The sequence below is a fragment of the Anolis carolinensis genome, chromosome 2 (genome assembly GCF_035594765.1).
Source record: "Anolis carolinensis isolate JA03-04 chromosome 2, rAnoCar3.1.pri, whole genome shotgun sequence".
Classification (NCBI taxonomy): Eukaryota; Metazoa; Chordata; class Lepidosauria; order Squamata; family Dactyloidae; genus Anolis; species Anolis carolinensis.
Window position 1 is genome coordinate 90,580,601 of NC_085842.1, and position 25,937 is coordinate 90,606,537.

The 25,937-nt window shown below is 39.1% G+C and overlaps 1 protein-coding gene across 1 annotated transcript in view; it reads left to right on the forward strand.

Annotated features, from left to right (window-relative positions):
* rnf145 (ring finger protein 145) overlaps window positions 1–25,937 on the forward strand; it is a 72,511-nt gene that overhangs the window by 23,469 nt on the left and 23,105 nt on the right. Inside the window, exons 2-4 of the mRNA XM_003223481.4 lie at window positions 1,479–1,692; window positions 16,281–16,389; window positions 24,859–24,950. Of these exons, the coding sequence (XP_003223529.3) occupies window positions 1,494–1,692; window positions 16,281–16,389; window positions 24,859–24,950 (400 nt within the window). The 5' untranslated portion in view covers window positions 1,479–1,493. The remainder of the gene's footprint in view (window positions 1–1,478; window positions 1,693–16,280; window positions 16,390–24,858; window positions 24,951–25,937) is intronic.

Here is a 25,937-nt window from a genome sequence, read left to right on the forward strand (position 1 = left end):
TCTTCTGTCTAGGCCAGGGGTTCAGAAACTGTGCTCCGTGGAGCCCTTGGGGCTCCATGAGTGATAGTGAGGAGCTGCACAGCACCATACCGATTCTGCTACCTCTGCTTTCCTCCTCCTGAGAAATGCAGGGAAATTAAAATTTGGAGTTGCCGAAGCAGCGGCAGCATCCTCCCGGGGTACAGACCCTTTCTCCCCCGCCTCCCTCACTGCCCAGACTCTTCCTTACCGCCAAGATCTTTCCCTCTCTCCTCCCTTGCTTTCAAAGCCTTTTTTCCCTCCCACTACTCAGAGGGTGCTTTGATAGTGCTTTTACTGCATGGCAGAAGGGGGTTGGACTGGATGGCCCCTGGAGTCTTCCACTGAAATACTATTAAGTTTGTTAGTTAAATTTTTTCTTCATTTTAAATATTGTATTGCTCTTTCTCCCCCCCCCTTTTTTTTTTTGCACTACAGACAAGATATGTGCAGTGTGTATAGGAATTTGTTCATGTGTTTTTAATTAATTCACACAAACACTCTCCATCCATCTGCCTCTGGCCTGACCTGTCTGTCAAATTTTAAAATGTAGTGCTTCAAAAAGTTTGCCTGATATATATACATTTGATATATAATATAATACAATATATAAACGCTAGCTGTGCCCGGCCACGCGTTGCTGTGGCGAAGTCTGGTGGTATGGGAAATAAAGTCTTGAGGAATTGGTGGTAGTTAAGGTAAAGGGTAAAGGTTTTCCCCTGACATTAAGTCCATTATAAATGGGTTATATAGCTGGGTGGAAGGGCCATGAGTCTACATTGCCATATAATCCAGTTAAAATCAGATAATCTGTATGTTATAGGCACTGTGGAAGAGGCCTAAGTGAGGCCTAACTCTGCCTGTCCCCTGGGCTGAGTGGGTTGCTAGGAGACCAAGTGGGCGGAGCTTAGCCTTCTAACTGGCAGCAATTGGATAAAAACAATTATTCCTCTCCTTCTAATTAGGACTTTGTCTTTCTTTTCTTTTTGTTGTATGAACGTAGAGGCATGGATGAGGGGTTGTGCTGCCAAGTTTAGTGTTTCTGGGATGTGTAGTTTTGTTGTTTTGTCCTAGGCCGAAATTTCATTACTCTTTTATATATATAGATTTCTAGGGGTGCCACGAGAAACTTTTGCTTCAAAAAGGGCTCAGCAGCTGAAAAGTTTGAGACCCCCTGATCTAAGCACTTAGTTTGCAATTTTCCTTAATGAAAATATCCCATTTTAAAACTCAGTGTGCAGACTGCAATCAAGTGTTTGCATTTTAATAAACCTTTTCCATGTCTTTATGATAGAACCAACTAGGAAATGACATATAACCCAGGAAGAAAAAGTGTGTTAACATAGTGTTATTGAACTAGGTGGACCAAAATAACCTGGCTCTGCATATGCAGCTTCGTTGTTTTTAATAGATACTTCTAGTATACTGAAACTTATTTTTCTGATTTCTGCTTTTCACAGTCTGCTACATATTCAATGATCAGAAACAGAATGGCTGCGAAGGAGAAATTGGAAGCAATGTTAAATGTGGCCTTGCGGGTCCCGAGCATCATGCTTTTGGACGTCTTGTACAGATGGGATGTCAGTTCCTTCTTCCAGCAGATCCAGAGAAGTAGCCTGAACAACAATCCCCTCTTCCAATACAAGTACCTGGCTCTTAATATGCATTATGTGGGTGAGTATCTCTTTCCTGAGGAAAATATAACCTTATAAAAGTACAAGTATGCATTTACCTCTGGTACTACTTTTGAACTGAAATTGAAGCATAGAGTGATGACTTAATTATGAACCTAAGTGTTATCTTCTGATTTGGGGTTCATTGTTGTTTAAATTATGGTTTGAGCAAACCAGCTTTAAACTGTGACTTATGTTACTGCGTTCTCTAGATAAATCGTTGATAGATGTAATACAGTAGAGTCACACTTATCCAACATAAACGGGCCGGCAGAATGTTGGATAAGCAAAAATGTTGGATAATAAGGAGGGATTCATGAAAAGCCTATTAAACATCAAATTACATTATGATTTTACAAATTAAGCACCAAAACATCATGTTTTACAACAAATCGACAGAAAAAGCAGTTCAATGCACAATAACGTTACGTAGTAACAGCTATATTTATGAATTTAGCACCAAAACTTCACAATGTATTGAAAAATTGACCAAAAAAACACTGACTACTAAAAGGCAAACTGTATTGGATAATACAGAACATTGGATAAGTGAAGGTTGGATAAGTGAGACTCTACTGTAATAGTTCACGGCTTCAAACAGAAGCAAATCCTTTCTGCCCTCTCAATAGCTACACCAGATGAAAATGGAAGAGAAGAGAGTGTAGAGCGCAATGTGTACCCTGGATCATGTTTGTAACACTAAACTCTGGCTTAACATTTAATCAAAAGCGGACCAAAATTTCCGGGTGGTAGTGTCTATCAAGATGGATTCATACTTCTAGTCAATCTATCAGTACACACACTTTCTAATTTGTGTCGCCCCAACCATACCAAAGAAAAGAAGAGGCAGGAGCAAGAATTAAAACGGTATACATGGTGGCATTGGAGAATACTTACCAGATAAAATTGACAAGTTACTGGAACCATGTTACGATTTTCCCATTTTACCTGGGTCCAAAAATGTGGCCGCTAGGGCTAAATGCCCTCTGAAACCATAGAGGCATTTTCTTCATGTGTTTGCCAGACCATATGAGACTCAGGAGGAGCCTTCTTTAAAAGCAGGAAGTGCTAGGGATGTGATCCTCCAAGGTCTGTACTCTCCCACAGTTACCTGCCCTAGTCTAGGGATCAGTAGACCTGAGTTCCACAGTGTGGACTGAATCCATCCAAAATATTCTAGAAAAACTACCAAATTACCACCAAAGAGCTGACTTATCGGTGGCTGGGTCTACTTGCTTGATTTTCAGCATCTTTGTTAAGCCTATGTTTTAAATGAGAAACACAGTTGTCAAAAAGAACAATGTGTCGAATTTGCCATTGGCCCCCAACCAAGAAAGACACATGTGGAATGAATTAAATTAAATAATGCCACGAGGAGGCGGGGGGATGCTATCCTCCTGTTGTCTTCACCCTTCATGTGTGGAGAGAGACTGTTAAGAGAAGAAAATCTCCTTTGACTGCGTTGGCTCTCCAGAAAATCTTTTCAAGATGGAAATTCACAAAGTACAGGGGAATGGAAGCAGTAATCGAGGGGTAGTGATAGCTTTCTCTCTTGCATGTTGACTAAACACAAAGCTGTGATCCCTTGTTTGAGTTAATGCAGAGGGGAGAACTTGACAGAGAATGCTCAGACCTGTGTTTCTACAGAGTATTGAGTCATCAGTGGTCTAGTGGAAGTATAGTGTCAACTGAGATGTGCCAGAATGGTACACTATTGTAATGGTGAAGGATATGGCTGTTCCTTTCATTATCTTTGCTCTGTCACAAGCACAGGGTGAAAAATATTTTAAAGAAGAATTTGGTGTCATCTAGAGCAGTTCACAATTTCTTATTCTCTGAATATTTGAGGTCAGCTATCCAAGATTCTAGTCAACAGGGCCAGTGGTCAGGAATTGTGGGAGTTAAATTCCCAGCATTTTAGAGCATGAAGGTTGTAGAACTGATGATCCAGGGTTTCTTTATCAGGATTCTCTGGAACCCTAAGATTGCTAGCTTGCTAGGGATTCCAAAAGAAATAATTATTGGGGGGGGGGGGTATGTGAGTAATTTAGAACTATAGATACGAGATGATGAGGAGCATGCTGCTGGGGATATTGTGGGTGGGATTTTGTTGGAATATTTAGTTTTAAATGTAATTTTAATTGCTTTTTGATTATATCTTAACTTGATTTAACTTGTATTCATGACACACATATTTAATTGTTTTTTATTTTTGTATTTGCTGTGCTTTTAAATTTATTTGGTTGTGACATTTTATTGTTGCCTTGAATCCCTATGAAGAGAAAGGTGGGATAGAAATATAAATAACAACAAAAATCCTTTTTGTTCAAGGATTCCTTGAGACCTGAATATTAATTGCAGGGATTGTTCCAAGTAACAAAAGGTTGGAAAAGCCGATCTAGAGTATTTCTTGGGTGATATCTTTGGCACTGCAGTCTTTGAGTTACACCCTTCTGGTTTAACTGGCAAAATATACACTGGATGTATTTAAATAGCCAAACATAGAAGCAGCAACTGGAAAATGACCAGATGCTGGCTTTTAAGTGCAATGTGGATTGAAGAGCTCTCTTCAAGTGGCTAAGGGCCATTCATTAATATTGGATAGTAGAAACTTTATGACAAAGGAATTGTTTTAGATAACATACTCTTAATGTGATAATTTGTCCTCTAGATTTTGTGGCTTTGGAAGACAATTAGATACATCATGGAAAATATGAATCAAGAACCATTAGCCAATGATTGAGTTCTCCAATGGGACTCTGGGGTAATGATAAAATCTCCTGGAGGACATGGACAATTCCTAGAGAGGGCATAAATATTATTTAATATGGGTAGGTGAAATCAGGGGTACAAATCCCACTGATCCAGAATTGCACTGTATATCCGCTAGTGAGTGTATGTGTGTTTTGATGGTGTTTTAATATGTGTTGTCGAAGGCTTTCATGGCCGGGATCACAGGGTTGTTGTATGTCTTTCGGGCTGTGTGGCCATGTTCCAGAAGTATTCTCTCCTGATGTTTCGCCCACATCTATGGCAGGCATCCTCAGAGGTTGTGAGGTATCCATACCCCTGAGGCGAAACATCAGGAGAGAATACTTCTGGAACATGGCCACACAGCCCGAAAGACATACAACAACCCGGTGTTTTAATAGTTCTGGGGTTCCTTTTAAGGGGATCTAGTGAAATATTAAGTAAGATGCACTGTCTTGTAGCTCAGATTATCAAAGAGAAAATGCTTGCATTTGTGCTAGTATGCAGTGCCCTTGATTTTAATGGGTACTATTGCAGTGTTTGAGGTTCACATAAAAATGTTTCAGATTAATTTGTTGATTGCACTGCTGGTCTCCAGAGAGTGTTAGTAGCAAGAAGGAAACATTTATATAATTGGGAGAGTTCTGAAAATGTGGCATTGGGAAGGAGTTTACAAAGAATCTGAAAATTAGGTAAGCTAGTAAGAAAAGAAATATGACATAGATTGCTGTGTAAATGAGAAACTGAAACTAAATCAGAGGGAAAATACGAATTGGTTTCTTCTTCAGTAGATCTCTAGGTAGGACTTTAAGGTGTTATTGGACCATAACTCCCAGAATCCCTGATTACACTATGTAACACGACTTTTGTTCCCGGGTTATAAGTGTCATTTCCTAATTGGTTCTATCATAAAAACATGGAAAAAGTTTATTAAACTGCAAAAACTTTGTTTTTGTGGGACAACTTGCAGCACGTTTTGCTATAGTTTTACAATGAATATCTCATGGAGTCTCAACCAATTCAACATAGTTTATGGCAGCCACAAAAATGAAGTTTCCAGAGTCTAAGAACTACTTTCAAAGTAAGTCCCACACAATTAAATAGAAAATAACACTTTCATACCAGGAACAGCATTGTTTTTTTCAATTTTTGTTGTATAGTGTTATTGAACATGCCAAATGGATCTTCTGGGAGCCAAAACAGACAGCATCTGAGGACCCAACATTGGGAAACTGTGGTTCCTTAATTAGTTGTCAATATAGGTACTGATCTGACCAAAACCTTGGCTTCAGTAAAGACTCTGCATTGGCATATGACTTATGCCTAAGTCTTTATAAAGCAGAAGTAGGAAAAACTGAGGTGTTCTAGGTGCTACTGCTTTACAACTCACATAATTCCTTACTATGTTGTGGTCTGAAAGGAATTGAACACTATCAAACAGCTAGTGAGTCACATAATTCCCAGCCTTGGTGTAGAGATAGTGGAGTTTTAAACTGAATTGTAGAGGTCTGTCATTTTGCTAACCTCATGTTGGTTTTTTAATTAATATGAGGCAGGCCTAGTGTCAGCATCTGGCACAGTTGGTAACGGCTTGATTTCATGGGTCTTAGGGTTTCTAAGTGTTCTCTTTTGTTGTGGGATGTCCTGTATTTGAGGCACTAAAATCTTGCTCTGTGTGGGGAGTTATGAAGGACCCAAATTTATGTTTCAGAGTGTGCACTCACCACACTCCTTATCAAATTGGACTTTGGCCCTTAGTTAGTTTGCTGAGGTTGTGGCATTTCACTTCCTCATCTCTGTCCATCTGAACTGACTCCAAACAGTAAAGTTTGAAATCTTGCAGCATCCTTGAGATCTTGAGGGAGACTCGTTTTGGCTGACCTCACACATCCCATTTTGATTTTCAGAATACCTGGCAACCTTAATGGCTCCAGAAGGTCCACCAGGTCTGCCATCAATTTATATTTAAATCACCCTGATTTCAGTATCTGGCTGGACAGCTCTGTAGTGGCCACCACCTTTGCCTTGAGAAAAGGCCTCTTGGCTCAGCCCCAGCATAACTCTGTTACCTTGGACATGAGGCATAGAGGTATTTTGGGAAAATCACACCACAATGCTCTACCTATGAGATAGTTGGTGAGTGATGGTGGAAAGAATTAGGTCCTCCTTTGTTCTGGTACCAAGCCTGGTAGGAGATCTCCAATTCTTCAGCCACTGGTAAGGGGAGTAGGAATGTTTAAGGCATGGTGACTGGACATAATTGCCATAATGAAGGGCTGCACTATATGGACATAGAAGTTGAATCCTGATCTGGCCTCCAGCTATAAAGTCCTAGTCATTTAGCATTTTTTTCTCCTTGTTCGGAACATTGCTGCCTTAGCAGTATTTGTGGGAATGAGGTTCATTATAACTTCTGCTCTGCATATCAATTATTTGGAAGGAGGTTGCCTGGGCTTTCCAAAGGATTGTTGGCATTCATCTCTTCCGTTATGCTTGGCAATGCGTCCTTGTAAAATCTGACTCAGAAGAGAGAGGCTTCACAACTCTTGCCAATTAAACATGGTACCCCTCGTGTGAGTAACAAAATTATTGTTTGGGTTGACATAGTAGTTCTGTATTAACCACTTGATGGTAGGTGTGCGCTAATTATCAGCTTACACACCTATTCCTTGCAGCATGTTGTTTTTTTATCACTCATTACATGTTATCTATCCTTTGGCTGTTGTAGATTGATGTACACCTTGCGGAGGTATTGAGAAATATACTTAAGTGAATAAAACCTATCTTCCTCCCACCCTCTGCTCTTGATAATTCTGCTTTAACTGGCAGCATCTGTCTAATTAAGTTATATAAAACATTAAGAAATCTTGGCCTTTGCAGGAACAACCATATTGAAAGGATAAGCTAATCTTGCAGTATGTAAACAAACAGGAAAAGAGCAAAAGAAGAAGTTGTATCAGGCTAAGCCCTAGTAAGATGTTTCAAAAGGACTTAAATCAACACATAAGGAAAAGACTTACTGCCTCACCACCCTCTGCTATAGTTTCGCTCACATGAAAAACAGTGGTTCTAAAGGGGGAGAGCCTCTTTTCTGTTGCCCTGGCAGGGAGTTAGGAGTGACCTAGTATTGTGCCTTAGACAGAGCTCATCATAGGGAAGAGGCATGTACAGCCAAGTTTAATGATGTCTTATGCCAGAACTGGATGTGATTCAAGGCCACCTCAAGAGTTTTTTGATGCCGAACACTGACATATGCTATTGCATAAGCTTTATTGGTAATAAATAATGCAGTGCATGGTACACAGGAGAAAAGCATGCCAGCCCTTTCATTGATAGGTTGCAGCATCCTCTTATAGCCAATAATAAGATACTACCCCCCCCCCAACAAATTCTGCCAGACTTCTCTCAGTCAGCAATCACATTCCTCATCACTGATCTTAAAGGGGAGCTGGAGCCTGGGTTGGGGTGCACACTCTGCCTCCCCCATCCAAAGCCTGATGGAAGGTGGGAACCCAAGGGTGTAAACTGCAGAAGAAAGCAAAGAAAATCAAAATGTGCAAACATAACCTCCCCAAAGCTGTGACTACTGTACAACCAAGTTAGCAGCAGAAATAAATTCACTTCCCCAGTCTCCATATATTCTCTTTCTTAAACTGCAAAGTGAATAGAAAAAGTATTTGGCAAGATAACTAATAAAAATGAATATTTTCATGCTATCAGACATTTGTTAATGTTTGGCCATTATGCTGACAAAGATTCCAAAACCCATGTGGCAGAGGTCCAGCTCACTGTGCGTGGGTTTTTTTTTCTGAGCTAAAAATATTAGTCTCTCGCATAGTTTAGCCATTGCCAGCTGAGCAAGGCTTCAGGTGTAAACTATCATGCAGATGTCTGGTACTTCTCCCACTTACCTCATCACTTGACAAGACCCACTTGAGCAGTCACCTCTCCCATAGGAGGAATGCTGCTCCTCTCATGAGGGTTCTGGAGGTCTATTTCTCACAGAGAACGTCATTTCTTTTCCAGCCTGCATTTGTCACGACAGCTTCATAAGCAAAGAGGGAGCTGGAGAAGATTTTGGTACAAGTGCACTCCTTTGTCCTCATCTTGGACTAAGGAAGAGCACTGCCTGCCCAAGGGCTTTTCTGGGTCATGGAATACCGTCCTGAGACACCTAGTGACAAGTGCAGCCATCATCTCCAAGGATTGTGGTTTCATTAGAGTTTGTGTAATCTATTTATCAACCATATTCTGTCTGCATGTATTGCAGGTGTATGATCTGGATGTTGCCTTGTTATGCTAGTAGCTGTGTTTAATGTTGATGATCCCAGAATGAGATACAATTGGGTGCTGATCACACCCCAAGATTAAAGTGACCAAGTAAACCAGAACTCAGATTTTCCAGGGTTTTGGCTTATGTAAAGAAGCATTCTTTCTTGGAAGACACCCCCTTCTTGAACTCCTCTTGAGTCGTGAATAGTTGAATCTGGATAAAGAGTGTCAACCACTATTTAATACTTCCTTTTAAATCCACAAATGTATAGTTGCAGAAAAAATACCACTTTATTTCAGGAATTCTCTCCAGTTGGTTATTGTTTTGGGGTTTTTTTAAATGACACTTTACCAACAAGTAAACTGGTGAAAGAAGAGCTTTTCACTTTTCCCATCAACCTCCTGTATCTCTGCATTAGTTTTGGAGAAAGATATTTATCTGTGGCTAGTGTAGAAGCTATGACTTCCGGCACAAGAACAAAGTCACCCACCAGAACTGCTTGACTAGAAGTGGACTGCAATCTTAAACACACATGCGTGCACACAGTCTTGCTTTGTGGAATGCCATGAAACTGCATATTACTTATAGCACAAGAACAAAAGAAGAATCACAATAAATGTGAATCAGTATTGTGATAATAAAGGATCTGGTGTTATATTTGCTGAATCATTTATTTTTATTGCTTTTTCATGTAATGCTGATATCAGACCACCTGCTGGCATAAAAGTGACAAAAAGATGTTGCTATAATTAGCATGCATGTTATCTTTCTACCCACAATTTTATCCTTTCTCCCCACATACTTTTTTCTGGAGAAACAGTGTCATTTTAACATTAGTCTTATCGCTCGAATTTTGAGGTGGAAACAATTAAAAACCCTTCCCTTCCTTACTTGTCCAGGAATTGCCTTTCTAAATATCATGAAAGCATTCCAATAACATTAGTAAAGGTTAAGGTTTTCCCCTGACATTAAGTCTAGTCATTGAGTAAACACAGCTGTCTATTCTAAACAATGTAATGAACTGTATAACACAATAGTGGTTCAACACATAAGTAGTACACAATATGTATATTGGAGCATCATATACATATAACATTCACAGAAACAATACTCAGTCCTGAGGTATATAACTCAAAAGTATCTAACTCAGTATTATAAATCAAACAAAATGATATAATTCTCTGCAGTCCTAAAAGGATTGGATTGGCTTAAAGGCAAACCGATTCAGAGTCTCTGCAGTTCTGGAGGGATTCCTCAGGACTCCACAGGTTTTGGATCAATAGTAAAGCCAAGTAGACAGAGTCAAAGTTGCTGTAGCTCCTGTGTAGATGGTAATATATCCGTTCACGCTGTTTACACGCAGTTTACACGCCGTTTACAACTGGTTCCCGGGTTTTATCCCAGTTTCGGTAACCCTTCTTCTGGTAAGCGGCAAATGTTTTATTGTTTCTTTATTGATGGCTCTGCATCAGGTATTCTTAATTATGTTTGCAGTATCAATATGCTGCTGTGGATTTTGTGGTGCTCGCCTTTAAGCCAATCCAATCCTTTTAGGACTGCAGAGAATTATATCATTTTGTTTGATTTATAATACTGAGTTAGATACTTTTGAGTTATATACCTCAGGACTGAGTATTGTTTCTGTGAATGTTATATGTATATGATGCTCCAATATACATATTGTGTACTACTTATGTGTTGAACCACTATTGTATTATACAGTTCATTACATTAAGTCTAGTCATGTCCGACTCTGTGGGTTGGTCCTTATCTCCATTTCTAAGCCGAAGAGCTGGCGTTGTCCGTAGACACCTCCAAGGTCATGTGGCCGGCATGATTGCATGCAGCGCTGTTACCTTCCCACTGAAGCAGTACCTATTGATCTATTCACATTTGTATATTTTCAAACTACTAGGTTGGCCAAAGCTGGTTGTAACAACGGGAGCTCACCCTGCACCATGGATTCAAACCGCCGACCTTCCAGTTGGCAAGTTCTGCAGCTTAGCAGTTTAACCTGGTGTGCCTCCACAACCTGGCAAAATAAAATGATTAAAAATCCAATTTGACTATTAAAATATAAATACAAATTATGCTTACTTCGGAATCCTATCACTTCAGAAGTGCTTTGAGTAAGGAAAGTTTGCATTATAATGATCAAGAGACGTATGTTCACTGCCTTCTTATGTTGACACTATTGTATACATCACAAGGCTTTCAAATCAGCCTCCTTTCTCAGATCTTGCGACCCAGAATGATGGCTTCCTTGATATATATAGTCTTCTTCTTTCCCTTTTGTTTTCTACCTTACCAAGCATTATTGTGTTTTCTAGTGAGTCATGTCTTCTCATAATAATATGACAGGCTTAGTTTAGTCATCTTGGCTTATAGGAAGGGTTCTTTTAGTAGTCCATGATATCTGTCAAACTCTTCTCCAGCGCAGCATTCCAAATGTGTTAATTTTCTTCCTATCTGTTTTCTTCACTGTCCAGCTTTCACACCATGCATAGAAATTTGAAATATGATGGTATGGCCAATCCTAATTGCAGTCTCAGTTCTGTTTAATGACTGAGCCCATTCACTCAATGTATTCCATTTCTTCTTTTACTTTGTCTAGCTGCCCTCAGTTCATGCTTCTCACATTCCATGTTCCAGTAAAATGTGTTGTCCCCCTTCGGACTTCCTTTTCACCTCTTGAGGATCTCAACAGCTGACTCTCATTAATGTTAATCAGATTTCTAACAAAAAGTGTCACACTAGTGTCCCATTCCTGCTTCTTTATGACATTCTCCAGGGACAGAGAATTCTAGTTTTGATTAACACTTCTAACAGATCTTGTCATTGTGTGTTTCATGCTCAAGCAGACACTAGAATGAGTGGCAGGTCTAATTTTCAAATGTTCTATTTTAGTGTGCAGCTATTTTTAAATGAACTCATAATCTTATGACTTGGTCTTGTGTGTTTCTTTTTGATCATGCACATAGGGAGAAGAACCCTTCTGCAGTGTGATGATCAATCATTATTGTTATATCTTTGCAGAAAATTAGTTATTTAATATAATAAGAAGGTACATGCTGCCAAAACTGATTTTCCTGCACTCAGAACATGCTGTGCAGTCTATTCCTGTTCACACTTTCCTCTGTGCTGGTTGCTAAAATTTATGTGCTGGTGTTTCAAAACACAGGAAAAAACAAAAGTGGAAATCATGACTGGAGGGAAGCAGTTGATTTCACATGAAACTCGCCAACCTGCTGTAACTCTCTTTGTGATGGTCAATTCCTTCATATAAAAGAGAGTTTACCAAGATGGATTTCACCCATCCAAGTAATCTACTAGCCAAAATTGAAAAATTAACGGACATGGAATCATAGAATCATAGAGTTGGAAGAGATCTCATGTGCCATCCAGTCCAATCCCCTGTCAAGAAGTAGGAAAATCGCATTCAAAGCACCACCTGGCAGATGGCCATCCAGCCTCTGCTTAAAAGCCTCCAAAGAAGGAACCTCCATCACACTCCAGGGCAGAGAGTTCCACTGCTGAACAGTTCTTCCTAATGTTCAGGTGGAATCTCCTTTCCTGTAGTTTGAAGCCATTGTTTTGCGTCCTAGTCTCCAGGGCAACAAAAAACAAGTTTGGGATAACATAATTATCCCAAAGTTGATTACAGTCAGCCTTCCATATTTGAAGATTTGATTATTCATGGATTTGATTAATCTGTTTTTTCAAGGAATCTCAAGGTCCTCCAGCACCTCGAGCAGTCCATGATATCTGTCGATCTCTTCTCCAGCACAGTATCTGTTGAACTCTTCTCCAGTTGTCAAACTCATTTGACAACTTCCAGGGGAGAAATGCCTTCTGTAGGCATTTATAGGTCTTCCAACAGGATTCTGTGGTTGACTTGCTCTGGAAGTTGACCATAGAATTTGTTTGGAAGACCTAGAGGTATCTAGAAAGGTAAAAAATTGTGGGTTTTATTCATGATTTTCCACTTTCACTGGAATCCAGGGTCCTTAATCCTAGCAAATGTGCATGGCTGACTATATGTGCTTTAACTGGAAGTAATTGAAAGAACTTATTGAACTGCACTACCTGAATACGTTTCGACCCAGAGCTAAGTGTTAAGGTTGATGGTTACGAACTGTCAACTCAAGCTATTGACCATGGTTGATAGTCTTCAAGCTCTGATTTTCTCATCATAGTTCCTGCTGTTGTCCATATAAAGAATCATGCAGTACCAATGGTGAATACTCTTTATTGAGGAAACTGCATTCAGTGTTTAACTTGAAGCAGCAGAGAAGCTCACTGTGGGTTGGCCCACTTCAGAAGTTGTGATAAGTGGGGGTAGTGTAGTGATTTGATTTATTGTGCACGAGCCACATTCTGGCTTGCACTGCTGATTGTCCCCTCTCACTGTAAACAATGTGTGAGATCAGTTTCCATCATGCCTGTAGCTTATTTGCTGCACCTTCTGTACTGGGCTATAGCCTCATCCCCTGGTAGGTCTGGAGGATCTACTCTCCCTCCCCTCCATCCCCTCAATTATTGTTTCAGGAAAAATGCTGCATCACTATCATGGGGCAAGTCCGTCATGTTAGTGCAATGTGAGTGGAAAAAAGGTTTCAGTGGGGGTGGAATAATGCTTTGGCAATGTTTGTGGTTTAGTTTTTTAGTGGTTACAACAGGTATAAAAACACAATCAATGCTGAGATACTGCTTTTGATTCATAAGCAAAGACAGCATTATAGCAGAAAATTATTGCAGTGACCACCCTGCTATTATTGGCCATTAGCTACACCACTGTTTTTTAACAGCAATTTAAACAGTCTCTGGCTCAGCTTTTACAGGAAGCAACAAATAAAGAAGCCATCCCAGCCCTTAAAGGACTTACTTGCAAGTGGACATGTGAACTGCTTTTATAGAGGTCTTTCTCATGCAGAAGTTACACATAGATTGAATGCAGTGGATTCATGGCAGTAAGTCAAACCATGCCCACTTTCCTTGCTTCTGACTTTCACTTGTTGGCCTGAAGAATCTATGTATAAATGTATTAGCTGCATGGAGGTTCACTCTCTGCCGTCAGGAACTTCATAAAATGTTGGTACAGAACCTTGGTGCAAACTACTGTATGCACAAAAGATTTATTCATATTTTCAACTGAATACACAATTATTTTGTTGATGGGATTGTTATTCAGCATGAAGGTTGCAACTGTTGCCAAACTTGGCTTCCTAGTAAAATCCAAACATTATAGAAACTTCACCGTGCAGGAAACTCCTACTTATCTGCTGGGTTAGGGACTGGATCACTGTCAGGACCTGGAATCAGTTGAAAAGTGGAACCTAAGAATTTTTAGCTTGCAAATGAAAAACTGAACTTGGTGGCACTGAGAAGAATGTGGGGGAAAATGGCATTCTCCCCAAGCAGCAACAGAAGTCAAAAGAGCCAACCAAGGGTTTGCATTTATAAGCAGGGATAAAAAATGTGGAACATGCTCATAATTTAGATTTCTTGAAACAGTAGTCCATTGAACAATGAATCACAGAAAAGTGGGGGGTGCTTATATCAGTACTGAAATATATCAGAGCAGTCTCTGGTGAATGTGTGGATGGAAGAAGGGGGTCAATCAGGGACAGGTACTTCTGCTGTTTCTTCTTGGTGATAGCCAGCCCTTGTGTTCAGGAGGGCAGTTTAGCTATAAAAAGATTATAAACCTGACCAGTAATACTACAAATGCAGTAATTCATTTGATTGATGAGTGATAAAGAAAAGGCTACTTCGGCTTCTGTAACCCAGTTGACCAGACTAAGCAAAACGTCGTATGACTGTTCAAACAAAAAAAATGCCACAAAGAACTCTCATAAGAGTGCAAAGGCACAGTGCCATTCTTCTTGTACCAAAGGCAGTCTGTGCTGTGCTTGTAATAGTTTTGTTCAATAACAAAATTGAAATATGGTTTGTGATGCAGTTGGGCATTAAAACAAATTTCAGGTACAACGTAAGGACATTTTCCTCCTGCAGATTATAGCTCTTGGAAAATTTGATTGTCCTTTCATTCAGGAAGACTTTATCCCATCTTTCTCCCAATATGATACAGCATTTACACTAGCATGGTGCAACTTTCTGCCATCTGAAGTTCTGGAAGGAAGATTTAGGAGGGTCCCTTGTCATGAGCAGTAGTACGTACCCTTCAGATAAAGACAAATGACACCCTTGCAAGATGAGCAAGGATGCACCTTTGAAAGATGAACAATATGTTTTATTATATTCTTTTTTTAAAAAAAAATGAGTGAGTTTTATAGAAAATTCCTAGTAGATGTGATGACTTTTATTTATTTTATCTCTTGTCAGGTGATAATCCTGGATTAGAGATAAAGTGACACATTTCTTTACAATTTCCGTCACATGCTTTAGTCTGCTGACAAAGTCATATTTTAATACCTACTTAAAGGTTTTGATACACAGATTGAATGTTTTGTATTATATATTGCTTGCATGTTATATTTTAATTTTTAGCATTTTGTATTTTTATATATGCAGTTACCTTCACGATTCATTCATTCGAATTTATTGATTCTTGATAGATTGTTTCATTAGATATTCTTGTGGGTATGACATGATGGATCCTTTGGTCAGGGAAATGATACAGCGGGCGTATATGTTAGCCTTCCCTCTCCTCAATATAATCACCCCAACATTAATATTGGCTTGCTCATCATTTGCACCTTGTCTCTTCAGATAGCCCTTGAAATATAGATTAGTTGACATTACTGTGTATAGGAATACTGTATTATAACATTGGAATACTATAACCTACAAGTAGGGCTGGAATAGGCACCATGCATAATTAGTTGCTGTATGCTTTTATTTGAATTTTTGCATTTATAGTTACCATCCCATGGGTGACTGGCAGAAGTTATTTTTCAGTGATAACAATCTATGATGAATCCACCAGCAATCATCTGGTCTCATTTCTTGAGAGAAATATGTTCTACATAGAAGGAATTTGAATAGAAAGTTCCGATTTTTGATGTCCTTGATATTTTGGGCCTTATGGCTGACAGAGCTAGGTTCTTTTTCCTCTATGGTATGTGAGCAATCATGAGAAGAACCCCATTGCTGGTGCAAACTTTGGAGCCCTCCAGATGTTGAGAGACTGCACTTCTTGTGTTCTCTCATTACTGCCTGTCCTGGCAGCCTGGTGAAAATTTGAAGGATGTCTTTTACTCATCCTTGCCTTGAAGTAGCTCAAAAAGTGAATTCGAAATCTTTCCATTCAAAAGTTGGATCCTGGTGCATTATCTTCTAAAATTTAGTTTACTCTTAGTGTAATACAATCCTGAGTGGGACAGTGGGGACTACACATTGTTCCAGACATCTGTTAAAAGGCTCTTCACTTAAATAGTTATGCTCACCTCTCCGAGTGAAAAAAAATCCTGGGGATTATGTGGCATTTTAGGTTTTTAAAATTCAATAACATAGTGCCCTCAGTACATACTGGAAGTAAGGAATTCAGAACAGTCTTATGAGATTCATATACCTAATGATGAATTGCCTTTATTTCTCTCCAGGTTACATCTTAAGTGTTGTACTCTTAACCTTACCAAGACAACACCTAGTTCAACTCTACCTGTATTTTCTAACTGCCCTGTTGCTGTATGCTGGACATCAGATTTCAAGGTAAGAATAGCAGAAATTGATACCCACCCACCCACCACACCCCCAATTTGGGTATTCAAATGATTTTGTATATATTCTGCTCGTAAAACTATCATTTATTCCTTAAATCTATCTTTCTGGCTGTTTAAGTGTACGTACAGAGGTCTCTCCCCCATTTCATTTTATATTTTATACAACAAGCTTGTGAAATAGGGTAGAATGAGAGAATGACAAGTCCAGGCTCTTTGCTTTGTCATAGTTCATTGTACACAAACCTTGTTTTATGCACAAAAATATTTAAAGTATATTGTATAAAATTACCTTCAGGATATGTTTATGTGAAACATAAATGAGTGCTATGATCAGGCTTAGATCTTGTTTCCAAAATATCTCATTATGTATGTGTGAGCAAATACAATTATTATAAAATGTAAAGAAAAAATAAAAATCTGAAATCCAATATATTTTTAATTCCAAGCATTTTGAATAAGGAATACTTTACCTGCACAATACTATATTGATTTTTTTTTTACTATTTCGTAAACTCATGGTTACAAGGAGATCAGAAACTTCTCTTTTTATTTATGACTAACCACATTTGTCATTTAGTCTGTGTCTGGAGGAACTGCAATTAGTCTTGCCTACAATATACTTGTGCCCCGGTGGCGAAGTGTGTTAAAGCACTGAGCTGGAGACCGAAAGGTCCCAGGTTCAAATCCCGGGAGCGGGGTGAGCGGCCGCTGTTAGCTCAAGCTTCTGCCAACCTAGCAGTTCAAAAACATGCCAATGTGAGTAGATCAATAGGTACCGCTCCGGCGGGAAGGTAACGGCGCTCCATGCAGTCATGCCAGCCACATGACTGCTCTTCGGCTTAGAAATAGAGATGAGCACCAACCCCCAGAGTCAGACATGACTGGACCTAACGTCAGGGGAAAACCTTTACCTTTTACAATATACTTATACAAACTTAACTTTTGAACCCAATTTATAAAGTTGACCAGTTTCCAATTACCATTTTACTTTTAATCACAGTTTATTCACAGTGTGAATCACTTTAAAACTGCTGTAAATTGAAAAATTAAATGAAAATCTTTTGTGTTCTCAAAGTTATGTTGGAGAAAATATATTGAGGAAGAGTCCATAAGCCCAGCATTCTTTGTGTCTTATGTTACTGCTTTATGTATTGTTTCTGCATGAAGTGTGTATGTCTACCCATTGCCATGACCACCATATTGACCAAGCCAAAAATCTTTCATCTTCATTAGCTATGTCGTTTCCAAATTTTTCCTAATTGTTCATCTCATCACAACTAATTACCATAAAAGTCCAGTTCATTTGCTGGCTTTTCTGGTGTCCTTTAATTTTGTGTTTTCTACTTTAGGTTAGGTAATGCCCTGCTTTGTCCATAGATACTACATTCTGTGATTACTGGATATTCATCTATGCACATTAGACATAGATCTGTTTTTCTACCAATAATCATTATTTTTCCAAATAACTTTTGGATATTTTTACTTGGTTCCTAATCTATTGTGATACAGAGACTGCTCTTTTTTTTCTTCCCCATATCTTCTTTCCTTGGTTCCTTCCTTGATTCTCTCTTTGCTTTGTGCTTCTGACTCAGCCCACTCCATACTTATGTGTATGTTTATAGCCTCTTCTTTTCAAAACTCTAGTTCTTTCTCATCATCATCATCATCATTATACCGTGTTTCCCCGAAAATAAGACCTCCCCAAAGAATAAGACCTAGCAGGGGTTTGGGGGGATTGCCAAATATAAGGCCTCCCCTGAAAGTAAGACCTAGCAACTAAGGCTGCAGCAGAGTTCCATTGGGAAGCATGGCTGCAGGGCTAAAGCAGCACTCCTCATACACACCGGAGGGAGGGAGGGAGGGAGGGAGAGAAAGTGCTTGCTGGCCTTGCCTTGCCTTGCCTGTCCCCCAGCCTCCGTGGCTGCTGCTGCCGTTATATTATCCTATTAATATATTTTATATCATTATATTATATTTTTCTATTATTATTATTATATCATTATATTATTATTCTATTATTATTCTATTATATTTTCATATTATTATTCTGTTATTATTATATTCCATTTTATATTATCCTATTAATATATTTTATATCATTATATTCTATACTATTATTCAATTATATTATCATATTATTATTTTATCATTATTAGCATATTCTTTTATTATTATTATATTCCATTTTATATTATCCTATTAATATATTTTATATCATTCTATTCCATTCTATTATTCTATTATATTATCCTATTATTATATTATCTAATTAATATATTGTATATCATTATATTATTATTATATTATCATATTATTATTATAGTATATTATATTATTCATCATTCATGACTACATTGAAACTAGAATAGAGAGAAATCAGCGTGGAAACCTTGTGAAACCTAAACTGCAAGAGGTACCATAGATTGTTGCACATGTAAATAATGGTAGTAACAAGAAATTCTTGATAGGATTCACAGTTTGTCTGGTTATGCTGGTTTGTGATGACAACTACTTTACAGTATATAATAAATGTTCATTTTGTTGTTCAACAATAAATGTGAGCTCTTCTTCATGGAAAAATAAGACATCCCCTGAAAATAAGACCTAGTGCATCTTTGGGAGCAAAAATTAATATAAGACCCTGTCTTATTTTCGGGGAAACAGGGTATATGCTTGTTCCTAATCACTCCTCCTTCCAGTTATTGTGTCGTTTTGTCCATTCAGCCTGGAACATCTTCTTGAAACAATCTGTTGCTGTTAACCGTCTGTTTTCATTAATGTGTCGGCTGTAAGATTGTCATTTGGCTCCAGTTAACTTTCATATTTTTCTGGGTTTCCCTTCTTTGTTCTTCATTATGCACAATCTGTTGATCTCTCTTTTCTCCTTCTGCTACCTCTCAACCATCCTTTCTCAGGGTTGCTGTATGTCTTTCGGGCTGTGTGGCCATGTTCCAGAGGTATTCTCTGAGAATACCTCTGGAACATGGCCACACAGCCCGAAAGACATACAACAACCCTGTGATCCCGGCCATGAAAGCCTTCAACAACCCTTTCTCATTTTCTTGTCAGCCCAGGTCACATCCATCACTTTTTCGAATATTTTTTTTTTATCTGTTGAGTCTCAAATGCTTCATTAGTCTTTTGGTTTCTTCTTCCTAGTAGTGCAATACAGACAGACCTTAACTCTTTCATTAGGCCATGATTGTGCTACCTCTTTCCTGGCAGTCTCTCATCCATATACTTATCAGAGCTGGCCCTGCTTTGCTTCCAAAATCAGATGAAATCCAGTGCCTTTAGGGCATTTGAGCAGATGAATCATAAGAGGAGAACTGAATTGTCCCAATTTCAGTCAGAGGCACCTCCCATAAGTGCAGAAATCTGTCTGCAGAAAATACCTCTTTAAATATTCTGGTGATTCCCGTCAATTCACCGTATTGGGGGGAGAGTGAGATTATTTGGCACTCAGAACCCCCCCCCCCCCAAAGGGTACTCAGTTGGCCACTTGGGGCCCATTCACATTACATGGACACATGGCAGTTAAACTGGAATCTACCCTATCGTAAGCTTGGGTAGAGTGCTCAGCCAGAGTGCTCTTGTGCCTCTAACGAAATCACAGATCCCATGCACTATATTTATTTGAGTCTAGTGCTCACATTTTTGCCTAAATTATATTGCCAAAATTGAGATGTGTGATACGTAGATTCGATGGTGCATTAGAATCACACACAACCCACCTGTGTGGAAAGGCCCGGGAGAACCCAGAACCCTAGAGGCTGGACAGAGAGGTGGGGGAGGCCTTCAAAACCTCTGCACTGTTGGGTACATTGTATTTGAGGGCAAATCCATTTTTTGTAATGTACATCTTCAAAACTGAGGTGTTCATTACATTTGATGGCACATTAATACTCGAGGAAATACGGTATTACAGTACTTTGGTAGAATGCATTTCGTTTTTCAAAAACTGTATACGTTATCAGCATCATCGGCTAGAACCTTGCTGCCCAGAAAATGTATGAGATCTGCTCAGCCAGAAACCTGCAATTTGTAGTATCAGGCAGCCTGTGGTTTGTGTAGGAATAGGGACACCCTCAACTGTCAATCATGGAGCAAATAAAGGAAGCAGAAATATCATATTCGCTTTGCAGAAACTGTAGGATGATAGATTAGGATAAACTGGCTGGCAAAACTCCTACATCTCATAGTCTCTGGGAAATCATTGGGGCTTTTCACTCTTATTTGCTGTCTACCCGTACATGCTCATAAGGTTTGCAACCAAAGAATTTGTTAGTATATCTCTGGATGTGATACATTTAAAAAGCCCCTTGTGACTGCTTCTTTTTTCATAACAGCATATTCTCTCCACTTATTTGCCAGAACAGAGTGAAACAAATGCTAATGAAGCAGGACGCACAGTTCCTCTTGTGCTGCTCCATCATGGCAATTTAATAAGCAAGGCTATTATTTGGAGATGATTCCGTATTTTAGTTTCTTCTATACTGAAAACACCTTTAATAGGTTTTCCCCCTAAATGTTGGTTTCAGAAATGACAATTAGAATAATGATTTGTAATGTCTGATTTTTTGAAAATCCAGCAATGTAGTAAAAAGTCTGCAGTTGCGTGTAGCGTATCCAACCACAATTTAATGCAGGAACAGGGAGTACCTTCCTGATGTTTTCAGGCCAAAGCTCTTGTCATTCTTCACCATTGGCTGTGATAATTATGAATGATGGGAGTTGTACTTCATTTATAACATATGAGAATGAACTGTTTCCCAGGCTGATTTGAAAAAGAGATTGAAACCTTGGAAAGAACTGTGATCAGTGCCGGGGAGACCTCAAAATATGAGCCAGACAAGTCTCCTTTGGGGAGTATTTGGGGGAAGTGAGGCTCAACACAGAGAACCTCCTTTCTTCCTTACCATACTAGTAAATTTTATTTCTGAAAGCAAGGTCATACTTAGATTAAAAGTTTTGCAAAGACTAGTATACCGTACAGTGGGCTGCTTTCTTAGCTAAATACAAGTCTATCAGATACTTAAATCTGAAGCCCTATAGGGCTTAATTAATTAATTAATTAATTTTAAGATATTTCTTCCCCACCTTTCTCCGCAAGTGGACCCAAGGCAGCTTACAACATATAAATCATGCCATACAGAATTATTTATTTATTTACTGTAGTTTTGCCTCGCTCTATCTCACCCCAAAGGTTGGCAATAATTCAGTGCCACAACAAACATAAACATACAAATACAATATACACCATACATTAAAATCAGTAAAAAATCATAAATTAAAACATAATTACCAAAGTTAAAACATAGATAAAATCATGTCTTCACTATAACCTAATCCCACCTCCCCAGTGGAGCCCCCAGATGGCGTAGTGGACTAAGTGACTTGAAGGTTGGGTTGCTGACCTGAAAGCTGCCAGGTTCGAATCCCACCTGGGGAGAGTGAGGATGAGCTCCCTCTATCAGCTCCAGCTCCATGCGGGGACATGAGAGAAGCCTCCCACAAGGATGGTAAAAACATCAAAACATCCGGGCGTCCCCTGGGCAACGTCCTTGCAGACGGCCAATTCTCTCACTCCAGAAGCAACTCCGGTTGCTCCTGACACACACACACACACACAAAAAAAAACCTCCCCAGTATAAAACCCCTTCGAAATACAAACGTTAACCTGGACCAAAGCTATATAGGGCTTCATAGGTAAGAACCAGCACTTTGAATTGGACTCGGAGACATATAGGCAGCCAGTGGAGCTGTCTCAGAAGCGGACTAGTATGCTCCCTGATGCTCTGGCAGTCTAGTGGTAATGGAATAGGCTCAGAGGTTCTCCCCTTCTGGTGGCAGCTCGCAAAGGCCATGGAATGGCGTGGATTGCAAATGATGGTGTGGAGGAGCCTCACAGCCCCACCAGCATCAGCACCATCTTTCTTTTCTTTAGAAGTAAAACGTCATTAGAATTGTATATAGAAATGGATCAGCGGTTAGGGAACCTATTTCAGAACTGGCAAGAATATTTCCCAGTAGCCAGGTCCATTTAGAAAACTCTCTATATTGTCTACTGTTTTTTAATTGAATGGGACAAACTTGTGCATGCTGAGTCAGAATTCCTATTGCGTTCAGTGGTGCTTGCTAACAGGAAGGTGGCTGTGGGATTGCAGCTGAAGCAGCGTCTTTGCAAAGGCAGCCCTGGCACAGGAATCTAATCTGAATTTTAGTGTTGATTGTTCTTTTATTTTGAGAAAATGAAAGGTGGAAAAACGGTGGAGTAAAGCTTTCATCATCCATCCCAAACATAATAAATTATACTTTTCCAGAGCAGCAGATCACTCACTGCTGGCAAGAGGAGGGGGGGGAAAGAAAATGTGAGCAGCAAAGATGAAAGGAGGAGGACAAAGCATACTTATCCAATCCGATCCTCTAGATTCTATGCTTATTCTCATACATTTTGATTTCAGGTTGGAGCCTGTAAAGAGCCACTTCAGCATAACTCGCACGTACTTGTAAGGCTTAAAAATCTGCAGTGAAGTTGCAAGCCTGTCAGAGTTACTCAGGAGGGACGTTTGGAGTGCATACCACTTGAGAATGCTTGTCAGTTTTATAACTAAAAAAGTAAATTTTGTAAGGGGAGTAAATGAAAAAAGCTGTTGAGCAAGAGTTGCAGCTGTAGTACTTTGCTCCCTTGTTGGAGATTGGAAATAAAATAAAATTGGACCACAGAACATCATGGGAAGGATGCAGAAGGTTGCAAAGATTCAATGAACCAGAAATTGCACCATAAACAAATAGTAAATGAATAAAGTTATTCCTTATCCCTAAATGGTTTTTTTTATTTGGTTAATTGCTTATAGTGATTATTTCAGTTATCCGTGCTGTAGAAATGGATAAGCCAGGCAAGTCACAATAACTTGACACAATAAAATTGCACTTTAAAAAATTATCAAGAAGGAAGTTCCACAAATCACAGTTGTCAGTAAACATGTTTAAGTTTAAATTCTTACTGATTTATCCTCAGAAGAACTTACCCATTTTTACTATTATTTTAAAGAATACACAATCAAAGCACTCCCAGCAGAATGGCCATCAAGACTCTTGTCTAAAAACAATTACAGAAGGCACTTCTACCACACTCCAAGGGAGCATATTCCTCTTCTGAACAGCTCTTACCATCAGGAAGTTCTTCCTTATTATTATTATTATTATTATTATTATTATTATTATTATTATTATTAATGCATTTATTTATTTTTATCCCACTTTTCTCCCATGGGTGAGATTCGGCATACAATGGTTAAAAGTGGCAAAAATTACATAAAATAAAAATCAACAAAACCAAATAAACAGATTACAAACTAGATAAACCATATGTAACAAATTAATAAATTAAGACATTATACCATTAAAAATTCCCTGACCCTCAGGCCGCTGAGGTTGTCCATTAAAACCATTAGACTAGGGTCCTAAGAACTCCATTTCCTTTAGGCCATGTAAAAACATTGCCAGGTCCTAAATAGCATTCTAAAATGTATATTACCAGTAACTCTCTGACCATTGCCTATTATTGCTCTTCAGGAAAGGGCTGGTTCCACAAAAAGGTTTTAATCTGTGAACGAAAGACCAGCAAGGAGAGGACCATTCATACCTCTTTTGGAAGGGTGTTCCACCAAAAAAGTCATCTCTCTCTCGTTCCCACCAATTGCACTTGTGTTGATGGTGGGATTGAGAGAAGAGGGCCTCTCCTGATGATCTCGGAGCTTGTGTGGGCATGTAGGAGGAGATGTGGTCCCTCAAGTACGCTGGTCCTGAACCGTTTAGGGCTTTATAGGCTAAGGCCAGCACCTTGAATTGTGCCTGGAAACAAACAAATGTTTAGGTGGAATCTCTTTTCCCAGAGTTTGAGTCAATTGCTCTGTGTTTTCATCTCTAGACCAGATTTTAACCCCTTTGACAAGCCTGAGTTCATTCTGAGTTCATTGCTTTTCTGAGTTTCTCTCTGAAGTGCTGGTTATTGGTTTGAATTCCTCTTTGGTGATTTCCCCCTTTTACATTTCTTGTACATTTACCTTTAAAATCATAACTCAGTTGAAAGTTCTTTAGTCATCTATCCTAGTTTCTTTAGATGTCTCCCATGTCTCCCCTTCATTAGAACTGTTTGAAATTGTTTCATCAGTAGCCATCAGTTGTTACATCTAAATTAGGCCATTGTGTACATATTTTACAGTGTTCTCTATATACTAATAGGAATAAGTGATGTGGGTGTTAGTGAAGGATTTTAGAACTAAAAAGGGCAGAGAGTACTACAGATCAAAGTACATATACATATCTACAGATCAAAGTACATATTGTCTATAAAATTCACTTGGAATGTTAATGCATTTTGTCAGTAAAAATAAATGCTAGGCATACAACTTTTGATTGTACTAACATATCTTCATTGTTTTTATTCTTTTAGGGATTATGTAAAGAGTGAACTGGAGTCTGGATATGAAGGGCCAATGTATTTAGAACCTCTTTCCATGAATCGTTTCATGACAGCCTTAATTGGTGAGTCCATACACATGCTATTGTCTTCTAATATGCTCCAGTTTTGTACAGTTTATTAGATATACCCATCAGTAAAATACATTGTTCAGCCGCCCAAAGTATTGTTGGATCTGGGTTGCTGTGAGTTTTCTGGGCTGTATGGCCATGTTCTAGAAGCATTATCTCCTGAGGTTTCACCCACATTCATAGCAGGCATCCCCAGAGGTTGTGATGACCTCACAACCTCTGGGCATGCCTGCCATAGATGTGGGTGAAACGTCAGGAGGGAATGCTCCTGGAACATGGCTATACAGCCCAGAAAACACAATGACCCAGTGATTCCAGCCATGAAAGCCTTCAACAAAACATTATTCATGGATCAACTTGAAAATATTTGCTGTATGAATTGCAGCTTTACTTTATCATTATTGACTTTAGAAAGCAAATTACAGTGGGGAAAGAAGTATTTCGTGAGATACCAATTGTACAAGTTCTCCCACTTAAACAGATGAGAGAGGCCTGTAATTGGCATCATAGGTAGACCTCAACTATGAGAGACAACATGAGAAAACACATCCAGAAAATCACATTGTCTGATTTTTCACGAATATATTTGCAAATTTTGGTGGGAAATAAGTATTTGGTCACCTACAAATAAGCAAGATTTCTGGGTCTCGCAGACCTGTAACTACTTCTTTAAGAGGCTTCTCTGTCCTCCACTCATTACGTGTAGTAATGGCACCTATTTGAACTTGTTATCAGTATAAAAGACACCTGTCCACAACCTCAAGCAGTCACACTCCAAACTCCACTATGGTGAAGACCAAAGAGCTGTTGGAGGACACCCGAAACAAAATTGTAGCCCTGCACCAGACTGGGAAGACAGAATCTGCAATAGGCAAGCAGCTTGGTGTGAAGAAATCAACGGTGGAAACAATAATTAGAAAATGGAAGAGATACAAGACTCCTGATAATCTCCCTCGATCTGGGGCTCCATGCAAGATCTCA